The sequence below is a fragment of the Giraffa tippelskirchi genome, chromosome X (genome assembly GCF_054371585.1).
Source record: "Giraffa tippelskirchi isolate mGirTip1 chromosome X, T2T-mGirTip1v1.2.pri, whole genome shotgun sequence".
NCBI lineage: Eukaryota > Metazoa > Chordata > Mammalia > Artiodactyla > Giraffidae > Giraffa > Giraffa tippelskirchi.
The window spans coordinates 143416465-143433545 of record NC_137289.1 but is presented as its reverse complement, the minus strand read 5'-3'; the positions used below and the strand labels follow the sequence as shown (position 1 = coordinate 143433545).

The following is a 17081-nucleotide window of genomic DNA, read 5'->3' as shown; positions in this document are numbered from 1 at the left end:
GGTTGCCATTTCATCTGGTTTGATCCTGAACCCATATCTCTTATATCTCCTGCCTTGGCAGGCGGGTTTTTTACTACTAGCACCACCTGGGAAGCTCAAGAACTACCATATGATCCAGCAATCTCACACTTGAGCATATATCCTGAGAAAACTGTAATTTGAAAAGACACATGCAACCCAGTGTTCACTGCAGCACTATTTATAATAGCCAAGACAGGGAAGCAACTTCAATGTCCGTTAACAGACGACTGGATAAAGAAGATGTTGTTGTTCAGTTGTGAAGTCATGTTTGCAACCCCATAGACTGCAGTACACCAGGCTTCCCTGTCCTTCACTATCTTGCAGAGTTTGTGCAAATTCATGTCCACTTAGTGGTACATATATACAATGGAATACTACTCAGCCATTATAAAGAATTAAATAATGCCACCTGTAGCAACATGGATGGACCTAGAGATTATCATACTGAGTTAAGTCAGAGGAGGACAAATACCGTGTATCATTTACAAGCAGAACCTAATTTTTTTAAATGATACAAATGAACTTATTTACAATACATAAACAGACTCACAGGTTTCAAAAATAAACTTATGATTACCAAAGGGGAAATACGTGGGGGAAGGATAAAATAGGAGCTTGGGGTTAACATATACATACTACTATATATAAAATGGATAACTAATAATGACCTGCTGCACAGCACAGGGAACCATACTCAATATTCTGTAATAACCTATACAGGAAAAAAAAATTTGAAAAAGAATGAGTATATGTATAACTGAATCACTCTGCTGTATACCAGAAACACTCACAGCATAATAAACCAACTATATTTCAATAAATTTTTTTTAAAAGATGATATATATCTTATGTGTATGTCTCACATACACACACAATGAAATACTACTCAGCTATAAAAAAAAGAACAAATTCTTGCCATTTGCAACAACACAGATGGACCTTGAGGGCATTATTCTACATAGGGTAAGTCAGGTGGAGAAAGATAAATAACATATAATTTCACTCATATGTAGAATCTAAAAAAAACAAAAACAAAAAACAATTCATAGATACAGAGAACAGATTAGTAGTTACCAGAGAGGAAGGGGATCGGGGCTTGGGTGAAATGGGTCAACTGTTAGTCTGGTGATGGATGGTAACTAGATTTTGTGGTGGTGATCACTCTGCAGTATACACAGATGTTGTATACAGATGCTGAATTATAATACTGTACCTGAAACATGGTAGATACACATACACACACACACACACACACACAGACTTGGTTATCTGGCACAGATTTTCTTAAAATTGATGTAAATGAACTTGTCAACTTCAAAGAAAATAAGCAACAGTATCTGTTGCCAATCAATTCTGGAAAACTTGCTCCTGTGAAAGGCCCAGCTTCCCAGGACTTAAAAGGCTTCTTAATAAAGTCAGTGGCGATGTTAATAGAATGTGACTTTTGGGATATGGTATAATAAAATGTGTCAATACTTGGAACATTTGTACCAGCCAGAGAACCAGTATTTTCCAAGTGACCAATGAAGGATGTTACAAAATCATTCTCCAATACAGACCAATCAGACTGCAAGGAAGACCAATAGATTTTAATGGAATGGAGTAGAAAAAGTTCACTAATACAGTTTCAGATTCCACATTATCAATAATCTTTAAGAAATCACCACTTGCTGGATTTTGGTGTATTATCAAGGAAGAGTTCCACAAATACATGAAAAGGCCATTAAAACATTCCTCCCTTCTCCAGCCACCTATCTGTGAGAGACTGAGTTTTCTTTATACACTTCAGCAGAAACTAGATGCTCCAAGATGCCTGTGAGTGAATGCAGAGGTAGATGTAAAGATAATAGCTGTTGAATATTAAGCCAGATATTACAGAGATTTGAGAAAATGTAAAACAGTGCTACTCTTCTGACTCAAGCTTTGCCTTGTTTGGGAAGAGTTATCTTTCTCAAACATTATTTTTGCTACCAGGTAATGGGTTTATTAGTAACATTTTAAATAAATAAGTTCATTATTTTTTAAAGGATAAAATATAATCTATTTCTGAGATCAAATACTAATAAAGAAAATATAAAAATAAATTATACAACTTTTAACTTCTATGATGAAAACTTAAGTAATATCTTAGTTATAATTTCTAATACAAAAGTACCTAGAGATACAACCCATATGAGCAAAAGCTTTTGGGGTCTTCAATTATTTTTAAGAGAGTAAAGGGACTTAACACCCCAAAGTCTATAAACCATTGGTATATACCATTAAGAAGGTATCATGAAGTCAGTGAACATGGGAGCTTCCTGTTGAAGACCTAAGTAAGAAAACACCCAAACGATAGGTTGCTTTCCAGTTCTCTTACGACGTTCTTAGAGTCACTGACATACAAGTCCAACTGTATAATGCCAAGAACACTGAAACTATTTTTAATGATATAAAGATAATTGTTTTGGGGGGATATCCTTCTAAAACCTGGTCCTAAAATCTGTGAAATCAAAAATTTTCATTTTTGTGGCATGTTGTGAAAACTCTCAAAATTGATGAGCCTCTCACATTTGCAATGTGGCTTGGTCAGCAGAAGATAAGTGATCATGGAAAAGGAAAGCTATGTTCACATGATGAGAGTAAATAAAGTCAAGACACAGGTCTTGTCAGTCCCATCCTTCACCTTCTGTGGGGACTGGCTTTGGTTTTCCTAAAGACCATGTGTGTGATCTTAGCCTAGTTAAGTGGGGAGCAAAGAACCAGGGAAAACTAGGCAAGTTGGGGATGCGTGCGTGCGTGCGTGCTTGCTCAGTTGTGTCAGACTCTTTGGAAAGCTAGCTCCAAATCTAAGTGACAGAGGTTTTAAGAGCACACAGATCTGTAGGGTGTTCAGGAAATTTGAGGTGCCCCTGCAATACTAAGCTTTAGCATCACTCAACCTCCTTGACCATCTAGGTTACAGTGTCTATGTGTTGCTGGATTGCGCTGAGCTCAGCGAGTGTCTACTGAATTGCTGCTATGTGCAAGGCACTGTGCTGGGAGCTGCAGGGGTTTGGTTTGCCCTCCTGGTCTTGATGCTTTGGAGTGGGGTGAGGGACATGAACACAGCAGAAATATTAAAGTAGAATGAAGAGCGAGGTGACACAGGGACATGGGGAGGGAGGTAGAGGCATCTCCTTGGCTTAGCGTGGGGAGCTTAGGAAGGGGCTTGGGGGTGGCAGTGGTGTAGACAGGCCTTTAAGAACAGAAGGATCCTGTGGTTAGGACAGATTGACAGGCATGAGTGAAGAAGAACAGGACTGATATGGTTAGGCGCCAGTAGGGAAAGTTGAGGGCGTGTGGTGGAGTTTGTCAAGGGCATTGGGACAGTGTCAGGAGACAAGCTGGAGAGGCAGGCAGGGCCCTCCTGCGGGGAGGTCTCTGAGCCAGCCTGCATCCCTGGGTGCTTCATTTTGCAGGCAGTAAGGACAGAGGGAAGGTTTGTGAACAGGCGAGTGACATGATCTGAGATATGCTTTTAAGAGATTAATCTGGTGCTAGCCTGTAGGCTGAATTGCAGGGGGTGCAAACTAAATGCTTCCACTGTGGGTGGTAGCAGAATGGGTCTTTTTGAGTTTTATTCAAAGGGCACAGGGTGTATTCAATGAAGGCAGGAAGGGTAAAAATCAGACAAAGCTTGGAGCTGTGAAGCAGTCAAAGTCACATAGCATTTTACAGGCATGGCTCGCTGAGAAAACACGAGAGAATATATGTGAACGAATTTTCATAGGGGCCATTCCAGAAAATATCAACACACCGGAGACAGAGGGTAAATCAGTGGTTGTGGGGAAAGAAAGGGCTTACAAAGGGACCCAGGAGATTGGCAGACATGTCACCATCTTGCTTGTGGTGCTCGTTTCATGGGTACATATGTATGTCAAAGTTGATCAAACAGTTCACTTTACATGTATGCAGGTTGTGCATATCAACTGTAACTCACAAAAAGGTTTTAAAAATGACCTTTTTCTTTTCCTTTCAAGATATGCTTCTTAAGTTCAATTTTTACAAAAGATGCTAGTAATGGTAAAAGGTTACAAGTCCTTTTTGGAAACTAAGGATTGGCAACAAAAGTCAGGAGCCTTATCAACCACATCGACCTGGGTGGGGTGGGCTGGTTGGGGGGGGAAGATATCCTACAGCTACAAAACGTATGGGCTAGTTGGTGACAGGAAAGTGTAGGGGCTACTGTCATTAAGGAGAGAAGCCAGTGCTTTAAGGGGACACATGATGCATTTCCATTTTGAATCATTTATACAGCTTGCAGCAGGTAGCCTTCTAAGACACCCCCGATGGTCCTCACCTCCTGATATTCATACCCTCCCCCAGAGTGTGGGCTAAACCTACTGATTAGCTTCCCTGATTATGTTTCAAAAAACTGACTTCCATCTTCCTAGCACTCTCTGTCTCTCTTTCTGGCACACTCTTATCACCCACTCTCTCTGATGAAGTCAGCCACCACGTCATGAGGGAGATATGGGAAAGCCCACATGGCAAAGAATCAAGGGAGGTCTCCAGCCATGAGCTAGTGAGTAGCTGAGGCCCTCAGTTCCACAACCTTTGAGGAACTGAGTCCCGAAAACAACCACAAAAAGTGATCTGGGAAGTGGATTCTTCCATGGTTGAGCTTTCAGATGAGACTGCAGCCCTGGCCAATGCTTTCAGTGGCAGCCTTGTTAGAGACCCAGAGACTCCAGAGTCCAGACTCCTGACCTACAGAAATTGAGATGATATATGTTGTTGTTCCTGACTACTGAGTGTAAGATTAATCTGTCATGCAACAATAGATAACTAATACACAGATTCACTCTGGTATATGCCTGCAGCTCTACAATAGAATCTTTAAAGCATTTTTTAAAAAATGCAATGACACAAAGATGCAATGACAATCTTAAAACATCAAGAGAAGTTTGCTTCAAATTCACTGTCTGCTAGGGATGCAGTGATTTGGCTTTGGGGATCTTGATAGAAAACATGTATACAAGTTGCCTTTCAATTTCAAGTTTATGTTGCCCTTCAGAAAGGTATTTTGACCTGAAACAATACTTTACCAAAGATGTTATCATGAAGAGCTATTTTCTCCATTAAGATTTTGATCCTCCACATATACAGTAGTGGTGGTCAGACTTCAGTGTGGCTCTGAATTGCCTGGGGAGCTTATTAAAACATATCAAATTCCTGGGACCCACCCCGAAGGGGGAATCTGGGAATCTGAATGTTTAACCAGCATCCTTGGTGATTCTTTTACTTAACACAGAAAATAAAACTCACTAAAGTACAACAAATGGAGTAATAGATGAAAACAGCCCATGGTATATATTTAACAGGACTTGGTTTATTGTGGGAACACTCAGAAAAGGACTTGTAAGAGGCCAAAGGGGCTGAGCTTCCAGAAAGAGCCAAGGGACCCTCTGAAGAAGGACTGAGCTTTAGTCTAAAGCCTGTGAACAACCGGTACCCCGGGGAGCAAGGATTCTGGAGCCTGGAGAGAAGAAGGTGAGGGTTCTTGGATGGAGATTTTAGGAAACTGAGTGACTAGCAAAATGTTTCGGTCTTGCCTACCATAAGTGACTAGATTTATAACGAGTGCTAAGAATACAATTACTCTAAGACAGGGGCTGGCTTTTTTTTATGGAAAGGGCCAGATAGTAACTCTTTTTGGCTTTGCAGAGCATATGGCTGAAACCACTCAATTTTGCCATTTTTGCAGGAAAGCAGCCACAGACATCTGTAAATGAATGGCCATAGCTGGTTCTAATAAAACTTTATTCACAAAAACACAGTTGCAATTTTTGTGTGGTGAGACACAGTTGTGATCAGCAGCTTGGTCTAAGCCAAGTCCTCATGGGGATCTCCATAATCTCCATCTATCACCACTGGGAAAGAGCACATGACCATGAACAGGGTTGTCTTAAGACCACGGAAAAGACCTGTTTTGCTCCTACTGGCCTGATATTTCACCACTAGAGTTACTCCTTGGTGTGAAAGCACTGACTCTGAAAGTTCCTAGAAAAAACGCAAGCTGCTCTTCAGAGAAAGTCCCATCCTACCTAGATGATTCAGACCTCCAGAGCTTTCTGCTTCCCAGTGCACAAGCCATTTTACAAAAGCTTTTGATAGATCTAGAAACACACAGGTATGGTATATGTGTGGCCTATTTGTGAGTGAACAGGGACCCCCGAAAGGACACAGCTTGGGGAGGTGGGAAGAATAACCTCTAAAAGCAGACTTGAGCTGCTTCCCAATGTCTCCAGTTAGCTCTCTGGGGGGAGGGGCGGGCAAAAGCGTTCAAGACAAAATTAATTTTAATTAACTCAAACTGAAAACCTACAACACAGGGGGGTATTATAAAGGTAACGAAGATCAGATGTCACTGTTTCTAAGAGACTATAAATTGCTGCTTTGAATAATCCAAGTCAGTTTCTCTAAAACCAGATGCTGTACCTGACAGAAAGCCCCAGATAGACACTCAGTTCTGACCGATCTGCTTTTCATCTCTGCTTTCTTTGTCTGCTCTGAGCTGAGGAATATACACAAGACCGAAATGCAAAGGCAGTTCTGTATGTCACAGACACAGTGGCAGCCACTGCTACATAATTGAGTGCTAAGCATATACCAACAGTATAGCTGATAAAAAGTTGAACATTTGTAAATGAAAAACTCTATGTATATGACTGACATAATAGCCTTTGGTAAATAAGTTATAAAATAGTTACCTTCCCTATACTGGCACATTTTTGGGTGAAAACTGCAGGTAATTTGAAAATGGAAAAAATAATCCACAGCAGAAAACAAAATGCAAAGAACTCTTTAAAGACTCAGAAACATTATGGCAAGAATCTGGGCTAGAATATGCTTGTACTGTGTCCACTGTTCACCTCCATTTAACCTGAAACACCTTCAATCACTGGCAGCCATCAGACACACACACTGGTGCTTCCCCTGGCCACAGCTGTGTAAACCAAGAGTGCTTCTCCAACCAGACTCCAGGGAACAGTTGCCCTACCTGAAAACACACACGACACCGTCAGAGCCCAGGCTATAGTCAACACACGACCAGCGACAGAGACCAAAGATGCACAAAGAGAGATTACGGGTTCCCCACCTTGAAATGCAGTTCAAGTGTTTTCAGAAAAGGCCTCATAGTTGCCTTACACCTATAGGTTAGGACAGTGTGACAAGACAGTCTAACACCAAATCCAATAGTATTTCCTAGGACTCTCAAATCCCAGGTGTCACTCTATAGTATGGATCCACGACAGAGAAGTCCCAGGCTAGGTGGCCAGAGGGAGAAAGGCTGGGGGTCTCAAGGGGCCTGCCTTCTCAGGTCACACCTGGGCAAATAGGAGGAGCCCAACAGTGTGACCTGATGCACAGTACTGAGCACGCAGGAGTGTTGGTATTTAGCCCCGTGTTGGGATTTCCATGGCTGCTCAGGAATCTTGGCCATGGAAATCCCAACACGGGGGCTTCCTGCTCAACACTCGGCCAAACACCAACATTCCTCATGCTCTCCCCACACCTTTGGTTCTAGTCCATATGTGAGAGGGTGATCTCTTTGGACTTCTGGAATTATCTATAGCCATCTGAGTCCAAGCATCAGGGCCATTAGGATTTGTGAGCTGGTCAGAAGGGGCTTCCCTGCTGGCTCAGTGGTAAAGAACTGGCCTGCCAATGCAGGAGATGCGGGTTTGATCCCTGGGTCGGGAAGATCCCCTGGAGGAGGGCATGGCAACCCACTCCAGTATTCTTGCCTGTGAAATCCCATAGACAGAGGAGCCTGGAGGGCTACAGTTCATAGGGTTGCAAAAGACTCGGACATGACTTAGTGACTCATCCACGACAACAACAGGAGGGGAACTGGCGACTGCTGAAGGTAGTGGCTTTTGTACTTTTTACCTGGTAGACTGAATGCAGAACTACACAGATTTACCAGTGTCTGTATAGTCATTCTTGGTCTTTTAGCTTACAGCTGTATTAGGTGACAGCATCTTACATGTCACTGGATTATATTCAAGAAGATGACGAGGGGCATTTGAGAACTTCTCCCAACTCTTATCAACTGCTTTCTCCTCGCTTTCTCCAGAAGGAGACAAGCCGGTCCCACTTTCACTGCCCCATTCCCCACACATTCACCACGATTTTAAACAAAGAAATAAGAGGAGGCACACTTTCAGACAAGTAGCTAAGAGAATCCAAGGTCACCAGCCTTTCAAACTAACTAGGACTCAGTGCATTAATGACTGGCAATTCTTACATCCGCCTCCCCATAAAGAGGGACAGAAAGGAGAATGGATACCTGAAGCAATTCTCTTCTATCTTTTTGAAACACAGCGATTTCTCAAACTTTTGAGGGGAAATCCACCTCTTCAATTCCTTCCTCTGTCTTCTCCCTTCTTGCTTTTGGGCCTTGCTCTCAATTAGTGCTTCTCGAACTGCATTATGCCCAGGAATCATCTGGAAATTTCTGAAAATGCAGACTCAGATTCAGGAGGCCTCAGGTAGGGCCTGAGACTCTGCATTTGTAATAAGCTTCCAGGGGATGCTGATCCTGCTGGCCCACGGACTGCACGTGGAAGAGAGGATCTAAATTCTCTCTGATGACACTGACTGAAGCCCTTGTGACAACCTGCAGTAGCCTGAACCATGCCCTACACGCTAAGCACAATATTCCATCGAACACAACCAAAGCCCAAAGGGCTCCTTATTTCCCAAGTGCCACTGCCTCAGGCCTAGGTCCCCAAGGCAGTGTCACCCGAGGCTGCCCTTGTGGCCACCCGCCCTTTGATTTCCTGGAGGCCCAAAGAAGATGTGGATGTCACCTGGTCAAAGAAGTTAAACAATTCAAAAAGAAGAAAGAAGTACAGATGGTGAAGAATTCACTATCCAAGTGCTAAAAATGTAATTCCACAGAGAAGTTTCACCCAAAAAGGAAGATGGGAAGCTGGAAGCACCTTGACGTCCCTCACGGGGAGTAAGCAGTCTGGGGGGGAGGAGGTCTCTGCCACAGTGCCTGCATTTTCCTTCGGCAAAGATCTCCCCGTTGGCGTGGACCAAAGCCTCTTCCCACTGTCTGTCCCCCAGTGGAGAGAAACTGAGACCTCTGCAAAGGGGGAAAATAAAAGACACGAGAGCCATATGGAATCGTCTATTTTTTCCCTCACACCATCTGGTTTGGGATCTAAGCAGAGAATGGCAACTGTGCTGACTGAGGAGACAGCAAAATCTCTGGGCCACTGGGAAGGCGAGCCATGGCTAGCTTCAGTCCCTCAGTCTGGGGATTTTCTCCCCCTCCCCTGACAAGAGCCTGCTTGATCCTAGAATTCTCACCTGAAACATCACCAGCAATGTGATTAACTATTAGAGTTCTACAGTTTCTCATCATACCACTCCAGAATTCCAAAACCTCTGAAAACTAAGGTTGGTTTCTTTTTGGGGGTGGGGTGGGGGTGGAGTTCATCTGGCAGCCAAACCCGTTGCTCTGAATGCCCTTGATATCCAAAACTGACCTTGAATGGCCCAGAGGCTGTTCGCAGATGTCACTGACCTGAGTCCAGCGCTCCAGAAAGATCCATGTGTTGGACTTGAGGGGTGCACCCAGACCTTGCTGGGGACACGGCAAGTGCACACGGTAGGTGCACCACATCACTTTTCAAAAGCCCCAACTCTTCTGAATTCTTAACTAAATTAAGAATTTAGTCCCAACCATTACAGATAACGCGGAGACCTTCTTGTCATGTTAACAAGTACTGCCTGTTCTCTTTCCCTCTCTGCCATTCAACTGTACATATTTTTCTTTACAGGGCGGGGAGCGGGGGAGGCTTTTGAGCTAAGTTTACATAGAAAATTCACCTTTTTAAGTGTACGATCCAGTGTGGTTTTGAGTCAATTTACAGCATGGTGTAACCATCACCACAATCTAATTTGAAAACAGCTCCATCACTCCATAAAGGATCCTTGTACCCTCAGCAGTCACTCCCCAATGCTGGCTCCCCCAGCCTCCAGCAAACACTCAGCTATTTTCTGTCTCTCTGGATTTGCCATTTCTGGACGTTTCATATCAGTGGAACCCTGCAGTATTTGCTCTCATGTGTCATCTTTGACTCAGCATCATGTTTCTGAGATCCATCTGTGTCGCAGTGTGTAGTATGCATCCTTCATTCCCTCCCATCGCCACACAGTATTCCACTGTATGTATACATCATGCCTAATGGCAATTTTTAAAAATCAAGCTTCTAGAACCTTCCATCCTTCAAAGGCTCCAAGAGAACAAATGTCTGGTGGCATTTCTTGCTCACCTCTTCGAGCCAGCACTACACAGGCACACAGAGCTGGCGCCTAGTGGCCAGAGATGGAGTGAAGGATTTGTCACTCAAGGCATAGAACTAAATGCAAAGACAGATTTTGTGTTAATTAACCTGAAACCACAATTCAGGTTTTAAAGAAAAAAAGTTTTAATTATTAAGTGAATGACGGGTGCTATGACTTTGTAACTCAGTGTAGGTCTTACATTGTACCTCCAGATCGCTCTTTCCAGACTTTTCAGTTCTATGCTGTCATTTCTGGTTTATTCTTGCAGAAGTAAGAAGACATTTCAGACAAACGACGCTATGGGTTCACACAGAATTCCAGCAATAACTTGAAGCCTGGTGTGTTTCTCTGACCCACCACCATCCCTTTGTATTCTCATTTTAAGTAACTTAAAACCACTGAGTCTTAGCTCTGTGTGGACTTCAGGGATGTGGAGGGTGGGTGTGCGTATCGCTCAGGATTCTCCCCTTCCAGGTCCCCAGAAGGGCTGATGCACAGTTCACTCAGACCCAGCACTTAAGATGTTTTGAGAGGCTGGTGTTCCTCTGAGCAAGGAGACTATTGATCAGACCCCATGGACCTACCTGATGGGGTCAAGTACCCAAGTATATGATCCTCATTTCATGGGCTCTGAGTTTTCCTTCTCAAAGGTAACAGACTGATGTTAAATCAGAGGGTTGAAGACCCATGTGGCCAGAGAGATGTTTGGGGCCACTGACAGCACTCTCAGAGCCCAGGCTCCTCAAATGGCCCAGCTCAGTTCTTGGTCCCATGATGGGCACGTGTGACTGCCCCACCCCATTGGTAGTTCAAATATCAGACATTTCATGCTTAACCCCAAGGCACATCTCATTGTACCTTGCTCCCTTTGAGAAGAAGAGGTGAGGGGAAAAAAACAGGGAGGAGGGAGAAGAAAGAGGGGAAAGATGGGGTGGAATGGAGAGGAAGAGAGAAAAAGAAAGATGATGAAAACAATGTTTAAAGGGCCACTTCCCCCCCAGCCCCTGTGAACAAATGAATGCATCAAGCAAAACAGAAAATAGCACCATACCAAAAGAGCTATCACAAATCATATTAAAGGTAACAGTTGAGTTGCTATGAGAATGCACCCCAAGGCTGTATTTACCTGGACCGCTCAAGGGGTTAGCCCTGTCCCCCAGGGTTGGCACGGGACGGTACTGGTGGTTCTTTGAGCCTGGGTACATCCAGTGGTACCTGCCAATTTCCATTTCAGCTCTGCTGTTCACTGCCAATTTCAGGTGGCAAAGAGTCAGTGTCTCTATCTCCAGCAAAGATTCTACATCAGCATTTTAATGTATTCTTTTACCATATAATTAAAGGAAACGATGAATACACAAAATACGCTATTGAACTGCAACCTTTCAGTACTATCTTATCAATTCGGCATGATACGCTGAGAATGTTAGCGTCTCTTCCTCCATTTTTGAATTGAAGTTGACCAAAAAATCACCAATATTTTCTTTCTCTATTTTCTCCATCTCCTCCCAATCCTCCTCACCCCTTCGAATGCTCATGTTGGGCAGACACTGTTGATAAGGAAAAGCTGGCTTCTCACCGTTGTATTTTTTCTTTCTGTTCAGTTCACTTTCAGACCCACAGAGCACAATCATCGTTGTAGCTACATAAGTAAAGGTGAATCCAAGCTTGCTCTAATGGTAGGTAGTGCCAGCCAATAACCCCATGGTCTGCTGAATCTTAGGTGACACTCCTGTCCTCCCAATGACATCGGCAGTATTCTCTGTCATCTTATCTTACCTAAGCTCAGGGCTTCAGAGTCTAGAATGTTCCACATTAAATCTTGTTCCAATGCTCTCCCAGTGTCTTGACAGAGAAAGGGCTGTGGGCATTGGGCTTGAAGCACTGCTTCCTCACACATGAGGTGACAAGTGGCCTCCTGGAGACTCAAGTAGGTCCCAAGTGATAATCTGACTATATCTCGTACTTCTTAGGGAACTGGACAGAAAACTATCTACCAACTTGCCTGACACAGAATCAGATGCTGGTAACTGTTAGCTGAATTACAACCTTGAAATCCCAAGAGACCATAAGGTCACTATGGCCAGTTTATAGCTGAGAATCCCATCAAACCTAATGATGGGTTACGGCTTCCGGGATGCCACAAATATTTAAGGATTAAACAAATGGTGCTGACATTGATGTGGGGGAATTATTCCATCAGAAGAGCACATTATAATGCCCCATTGGGCATCTTAGACCACTGAGGATAAGGACTAAGCAAACCATCACATGGTAAGGCTAAAGAGCGAATGCCCTGAGCAGATCCACTGAACACCTCCCCAGCCATTATGAAACCTGACTCTGCTCTCCACAGTCTCTGAAAACTCTCATGGTATTTCCACTTGGGAAGTGGAGATCTACGTTTCTAGGTGGTGTTTTAGGGCAAATCTCTTTGGTTTTGTGATAAAGCAATGTTTTTTAGAGACATTAAAGAGAGTTAAAGGCTTTAAAAGACATTTGAGAGGGGGAAAAAGGATGTGAGGACAAGATCAGAACTGCACAATGAAAGTATTTTTACTGCTGCTGATTCTGTTGTTAAATGGAGATGTGTGCTACAGCGTGCTGGGCACCACGCAAAGCATGTTACACCTGTTCCCTCAGGAATTTTTTTTTAATGCAGAGTGTTAAAGTTATTTTAAAAAACTATGTGTAACACAGGCAAAACTATTTAAGTCAATACATTTTTAAGGAATGTCACATGCTCTGATTCTGCCAATCACTTTAGTCCTTCCAAGGTTTGAGTCATAAGTTTCAAGACAGTCCTTTCAAAAAGAGTTTTTGCTCAGTCCATGGTTGTTATGCCAGTCAGTCCACAATTTCTTTAGTTGGGCTTCTTTGATCTCCAATAGAATATTGGACACACTTCAAAGTTTCCCACCTGGAATCATGGGGATCTGATTTCCTCAAGCAATTTATTTTAGGACCCTGTTTAGGGTCAGAGGAGATGGATCTGCCTTGGCTGTGAATTTTAGACGGCCTCTACACATGCATTAGGTTTAAATCAGATACCTTCCTAAGCGATCACAGCTTAGAACATTTGGGATATGCCAATACATAAGATAAAACCAGTCTGACTGTTACCATTACCTCATTCATTTGAGATCAAGGTATTTGTCACAACCATCCTATGAAGGAGGTACTATTATTACTCTAGCTTTACAAATGAAGAAGCTAGGGGCAACTGAGAGTTAAGTCATTTGTCCACGATCACACAGCTGGAGGGGAGGAGCCTGTGCGTAAATGTGGGTGATATGACTCCAGAGGGCAGGTTATCCAACTGTGGCCTGTGCTGTCACTGTTTCTACTCTTTTGCTGAGGTCTGGAGGTAAGCTGTGCTTCTGTGCAGCAAGACGTGCTTCATATCCCAAGCTCCTGATGCTATTTAAGAGTTCTTAAAAGTTTTGAACTCTCAGCCTTTCCTGCATTTAGAGTTTTAGTTTACTCTTCAGGAAAGTTTCTCTCACACCATGGGTTGTGCTATATTCTCCAAAAGCAGGGCAACCCACTGGGGCCGGTGGAAAGAACCAGGAGATCAAGTCATACTCCTGGTTAAAGTGGCTATAAGCCCTCTATGTCAACCTCAAGCATGAGGATTCCCAGTAGCTCGATCACTTCTATCTGAAAAATTTTCATCCTCCTTTCAAAAAATTTCTCTCTCCAGGTCCAACACACAGCAGGTGCCCAATCCATGTCTGCCAGATAAATAGTTGGCTGAATGCAAGAGGATATCCTGGGACCCTGTGGCTCAAGCAATGGGTCTCCAGGTCCCCAACCCCACCTGCAACCACACTGACCTCACCCAAGGCAGGGTAGGCAATTCAGGAAATGTCTGTCAACGACCAATTTCTTCTCTGCCCTCATCTCCTCACGTGGGCAGTCAGGCACAGGCTGCTTGGCAATGACAATGAAAACCCATGCACTGCCCGACACTAATGTGTTTTCTGAGTAAAGCCTGGTGGCCACACCCGAGACACTCAGTTCAGCATTCTTCCTCCTCCTGTAGGTGTGGAGATGGGGCCAGTAAGTGGGTGACAAGGCCTCTGGACAACAATTCATCTTTCCACATGAAGGGAAAGAAAACCCTCTATTTTGTATCTCTGAGCCAAACTTAAAGACAGTTAAGTATGAAATTACAAAATTTCAAAGAACATAGGATATGTTTTGTTTAAAAGAACAGGGGCCTAAAATCTAAAAGGGAGTCACGTGATCATGAGGGGATGCCTCAGCTTGGGGAGTGTTTTAAAATGGCGTCCTTTCTGGACTGCCAACTGTCAAGAAGTGGGGAAAACGTTCAGACAGAGGAAGATTTCAGCTTCTGCTCTTCAGCAGGAAGACTGCAAATGCTCCCCTTAGAGAGTAGAAGGGAGACGTGGGCAGGAGACCACTGGATATTCTCGAGGAAGCACAGAATACTATGACATCTCAGAAATGGTCTTGGTCAAGAAGTTTGATTGCGTTTTTCCATAAGAGGGAACAGAATAATCCCAATGAACTTCTTGGCCAACTGCATACTATTTATGGTTGAGGCTGAGGTAAGACACAGAACTGAGTGGTCATCACCAAAGATGGGCATGACACAAATGATGGGGGGGGTTGACAAAAGGAAATAAAAATAATGCTGTGGACACTTTCCCCCCATTGACTCAGATGCTGTGATTTAGGGATGAGGCTGAATAACTAAGCTGCAGGCTGGTGTGCTTTCTGCTATCTAGGAAATTATCACTGGAAGCAACTAAATAACAAAGATTGAGCTTCCTAAAAAAAAAATAAATAAATAAACCATACTCACTGGGCCAGGTCTCTGAAAGCTATGTCTGTCATCCTCCATTCTCAAGTAGGATTTAAAATATTAAAGGATGCTATAACAACACTATAGGATAGAGTAGGGGTCAGCCAGTGATGGCCGCCTGGTTTTGCAAATGAAGTTTTACTGCAACACAGCCACACCCATGTGCTTATCCACTGTCTATGGCTGTTTCACGCTACCTGGAAGCCTTGAGTAGTTACAACACTGTGTGGCCCACTGGGCCTAAATATTTACTCTTGGGCCCATTACAGATCAAGTGCACTGATCCTTGATCTCAAAGATAGTCAGTAAGGCGTGAACAGACCAAAAAAAAATTAATGCAATTCATCAAATGAGTCTACAAAATAGGAAAATATTTTATTTTCTCTATTATACTTTCTCTGGGCTGGTCAAGGATCAAAATTCTCCTCTTGGGCATCATCATCTGAGATTTAATCTGCCACCAATCAGCAAGAGTATTGTTAAAAGCAAGATTATACTCTACAGAACAGTTCCTACGATGAGTTGGCACCTTCTGCTCCTATGACATGAGCTGACAGGGCAGAAGAAGGATGATGCTTCAAAGGGGGAACATTAGTAAATGAATTAAATGAATAAAGAAACGAACCAGAGAATGCACAACCAGGTACATTTGTGAAGGTGGGAGTATAGCCTCCCTCGCTTAAAAGCCACCTTCTTCCTCCACCCCACAGCCATCCTTATTCCTGGCCAACCATCTCACATGGATGGATACTGAATCTCAAGGAGAAACAAGCAAGGGAGTATCTCAGAACAGGCCAATTTATCACCAGTCCCAGTGAGGGGAAACTTACGTCATGGGGACACTGGTTACGTCATGTGTTCTCAGATACAGCGAAGCTAATAAGTCATGTTAGGAAGATTGTTTACTTTACATTGGCGTGTACTCCCAAATAAGAGATAGAGATGATGCTTTTTAACGTTACAATCGGAATTCAAGATCTCCGCTCACTTCCAAGGAAGGTATATCTCCATCTCCAGAAATGAGTCTGAATTCTTTGTCTAATGAATGAGCAAGGCCAAATCTTTAAAAGGAAATGATAGTATCAAAGGAAGAGAGGTACCAACTGGCTTGCTGAGATCTTCTCCACATTTAAATTTTCTAAATAAATAAATAAATAAATAAAAGCAAGCTGTATCATACCTACCACGTATGTCCAGCACCATCTGGCCGGCCCTGCTTCTCTCTACAGTCTCGTCCCCAGATACCCTCTCTTCAAATGCCCTCCTTGGCAGATCCTTATAGGAAAAAACTGCATCTACAACTTTCTCCGTACCATATGTACATAATCAAGTCAGAAAACATCAATAAAAATCTCAACATCAAATACTTCCCAGATCACCAGGATGAGTGTAATGTGTTAAATGTGTCCCTCTGGGATTTTAGCCTACGGGTCAGATATTCTAGAGGAGTGTTTTCCTTCCTAAACAAAAACGATACAAATAAATTTTTTTTGGCCAAAAGTGCACATCTTTCACTCAATTTTTTAAAAAAATAGAAACCTAAGAAATTATACCTATTTGATTAAAAAGATTTAAATGGATGTGTTCATTTTCTAATTATATCAACCATTCACATTCATTTCTTATGTTGACTATGGCCTGCAATTCATTTTAAATTACACATTATTCCTGATTTTCTACATTTTTCTTTTTGTGCGCTTAGAAATTTAATTTGACACCTGGAGTTCTGAAATGTAGCTGAGCAGTGATTCAGAGGAGCTTAACTAGCCTGACTACAATTGCTTCAGTAGACTCCAGGTTCCTACAAGTAATAAAAATAATTTTCCTAACAGATACTTGGGGTTTTTTCTCTATCCAATGGAGCAAGTGATTCAATTGTTTTTCTGCCCCTAGATTACACCCT

At 42.9% G+C, this 17081-nt stretch overlaps 1 protein-coding gene across 6 annotated transcripts in view; it reads right to left on the bottom strand.

Moving 5' to 3' along the window:
• The window catches only part of GPM6B (glycoprotein M6B), a 156484-nt gene that overhangs the window by 21784 nt on the left and 117619 nt on the right, over window positions 1–17081 (bottom strand). For 2 of the 6 annotated variants that reach the window (XM_081566429.1, XM_081566428.1), the window contains exon 2: window positions 11477–11596. The exons of the other annotated variants lie outside the window; for them this stretch is intronic. In XM_081566429.1, the coding sequence (XP_081422555.1) occupies window positions 11477–11596 (120 nt within the window). The remainder of the gene's footprint in view (window positions 1–11476; window positions 11597–17081) is intronic. 6 annotated transcript variants of the gene reach the window in all.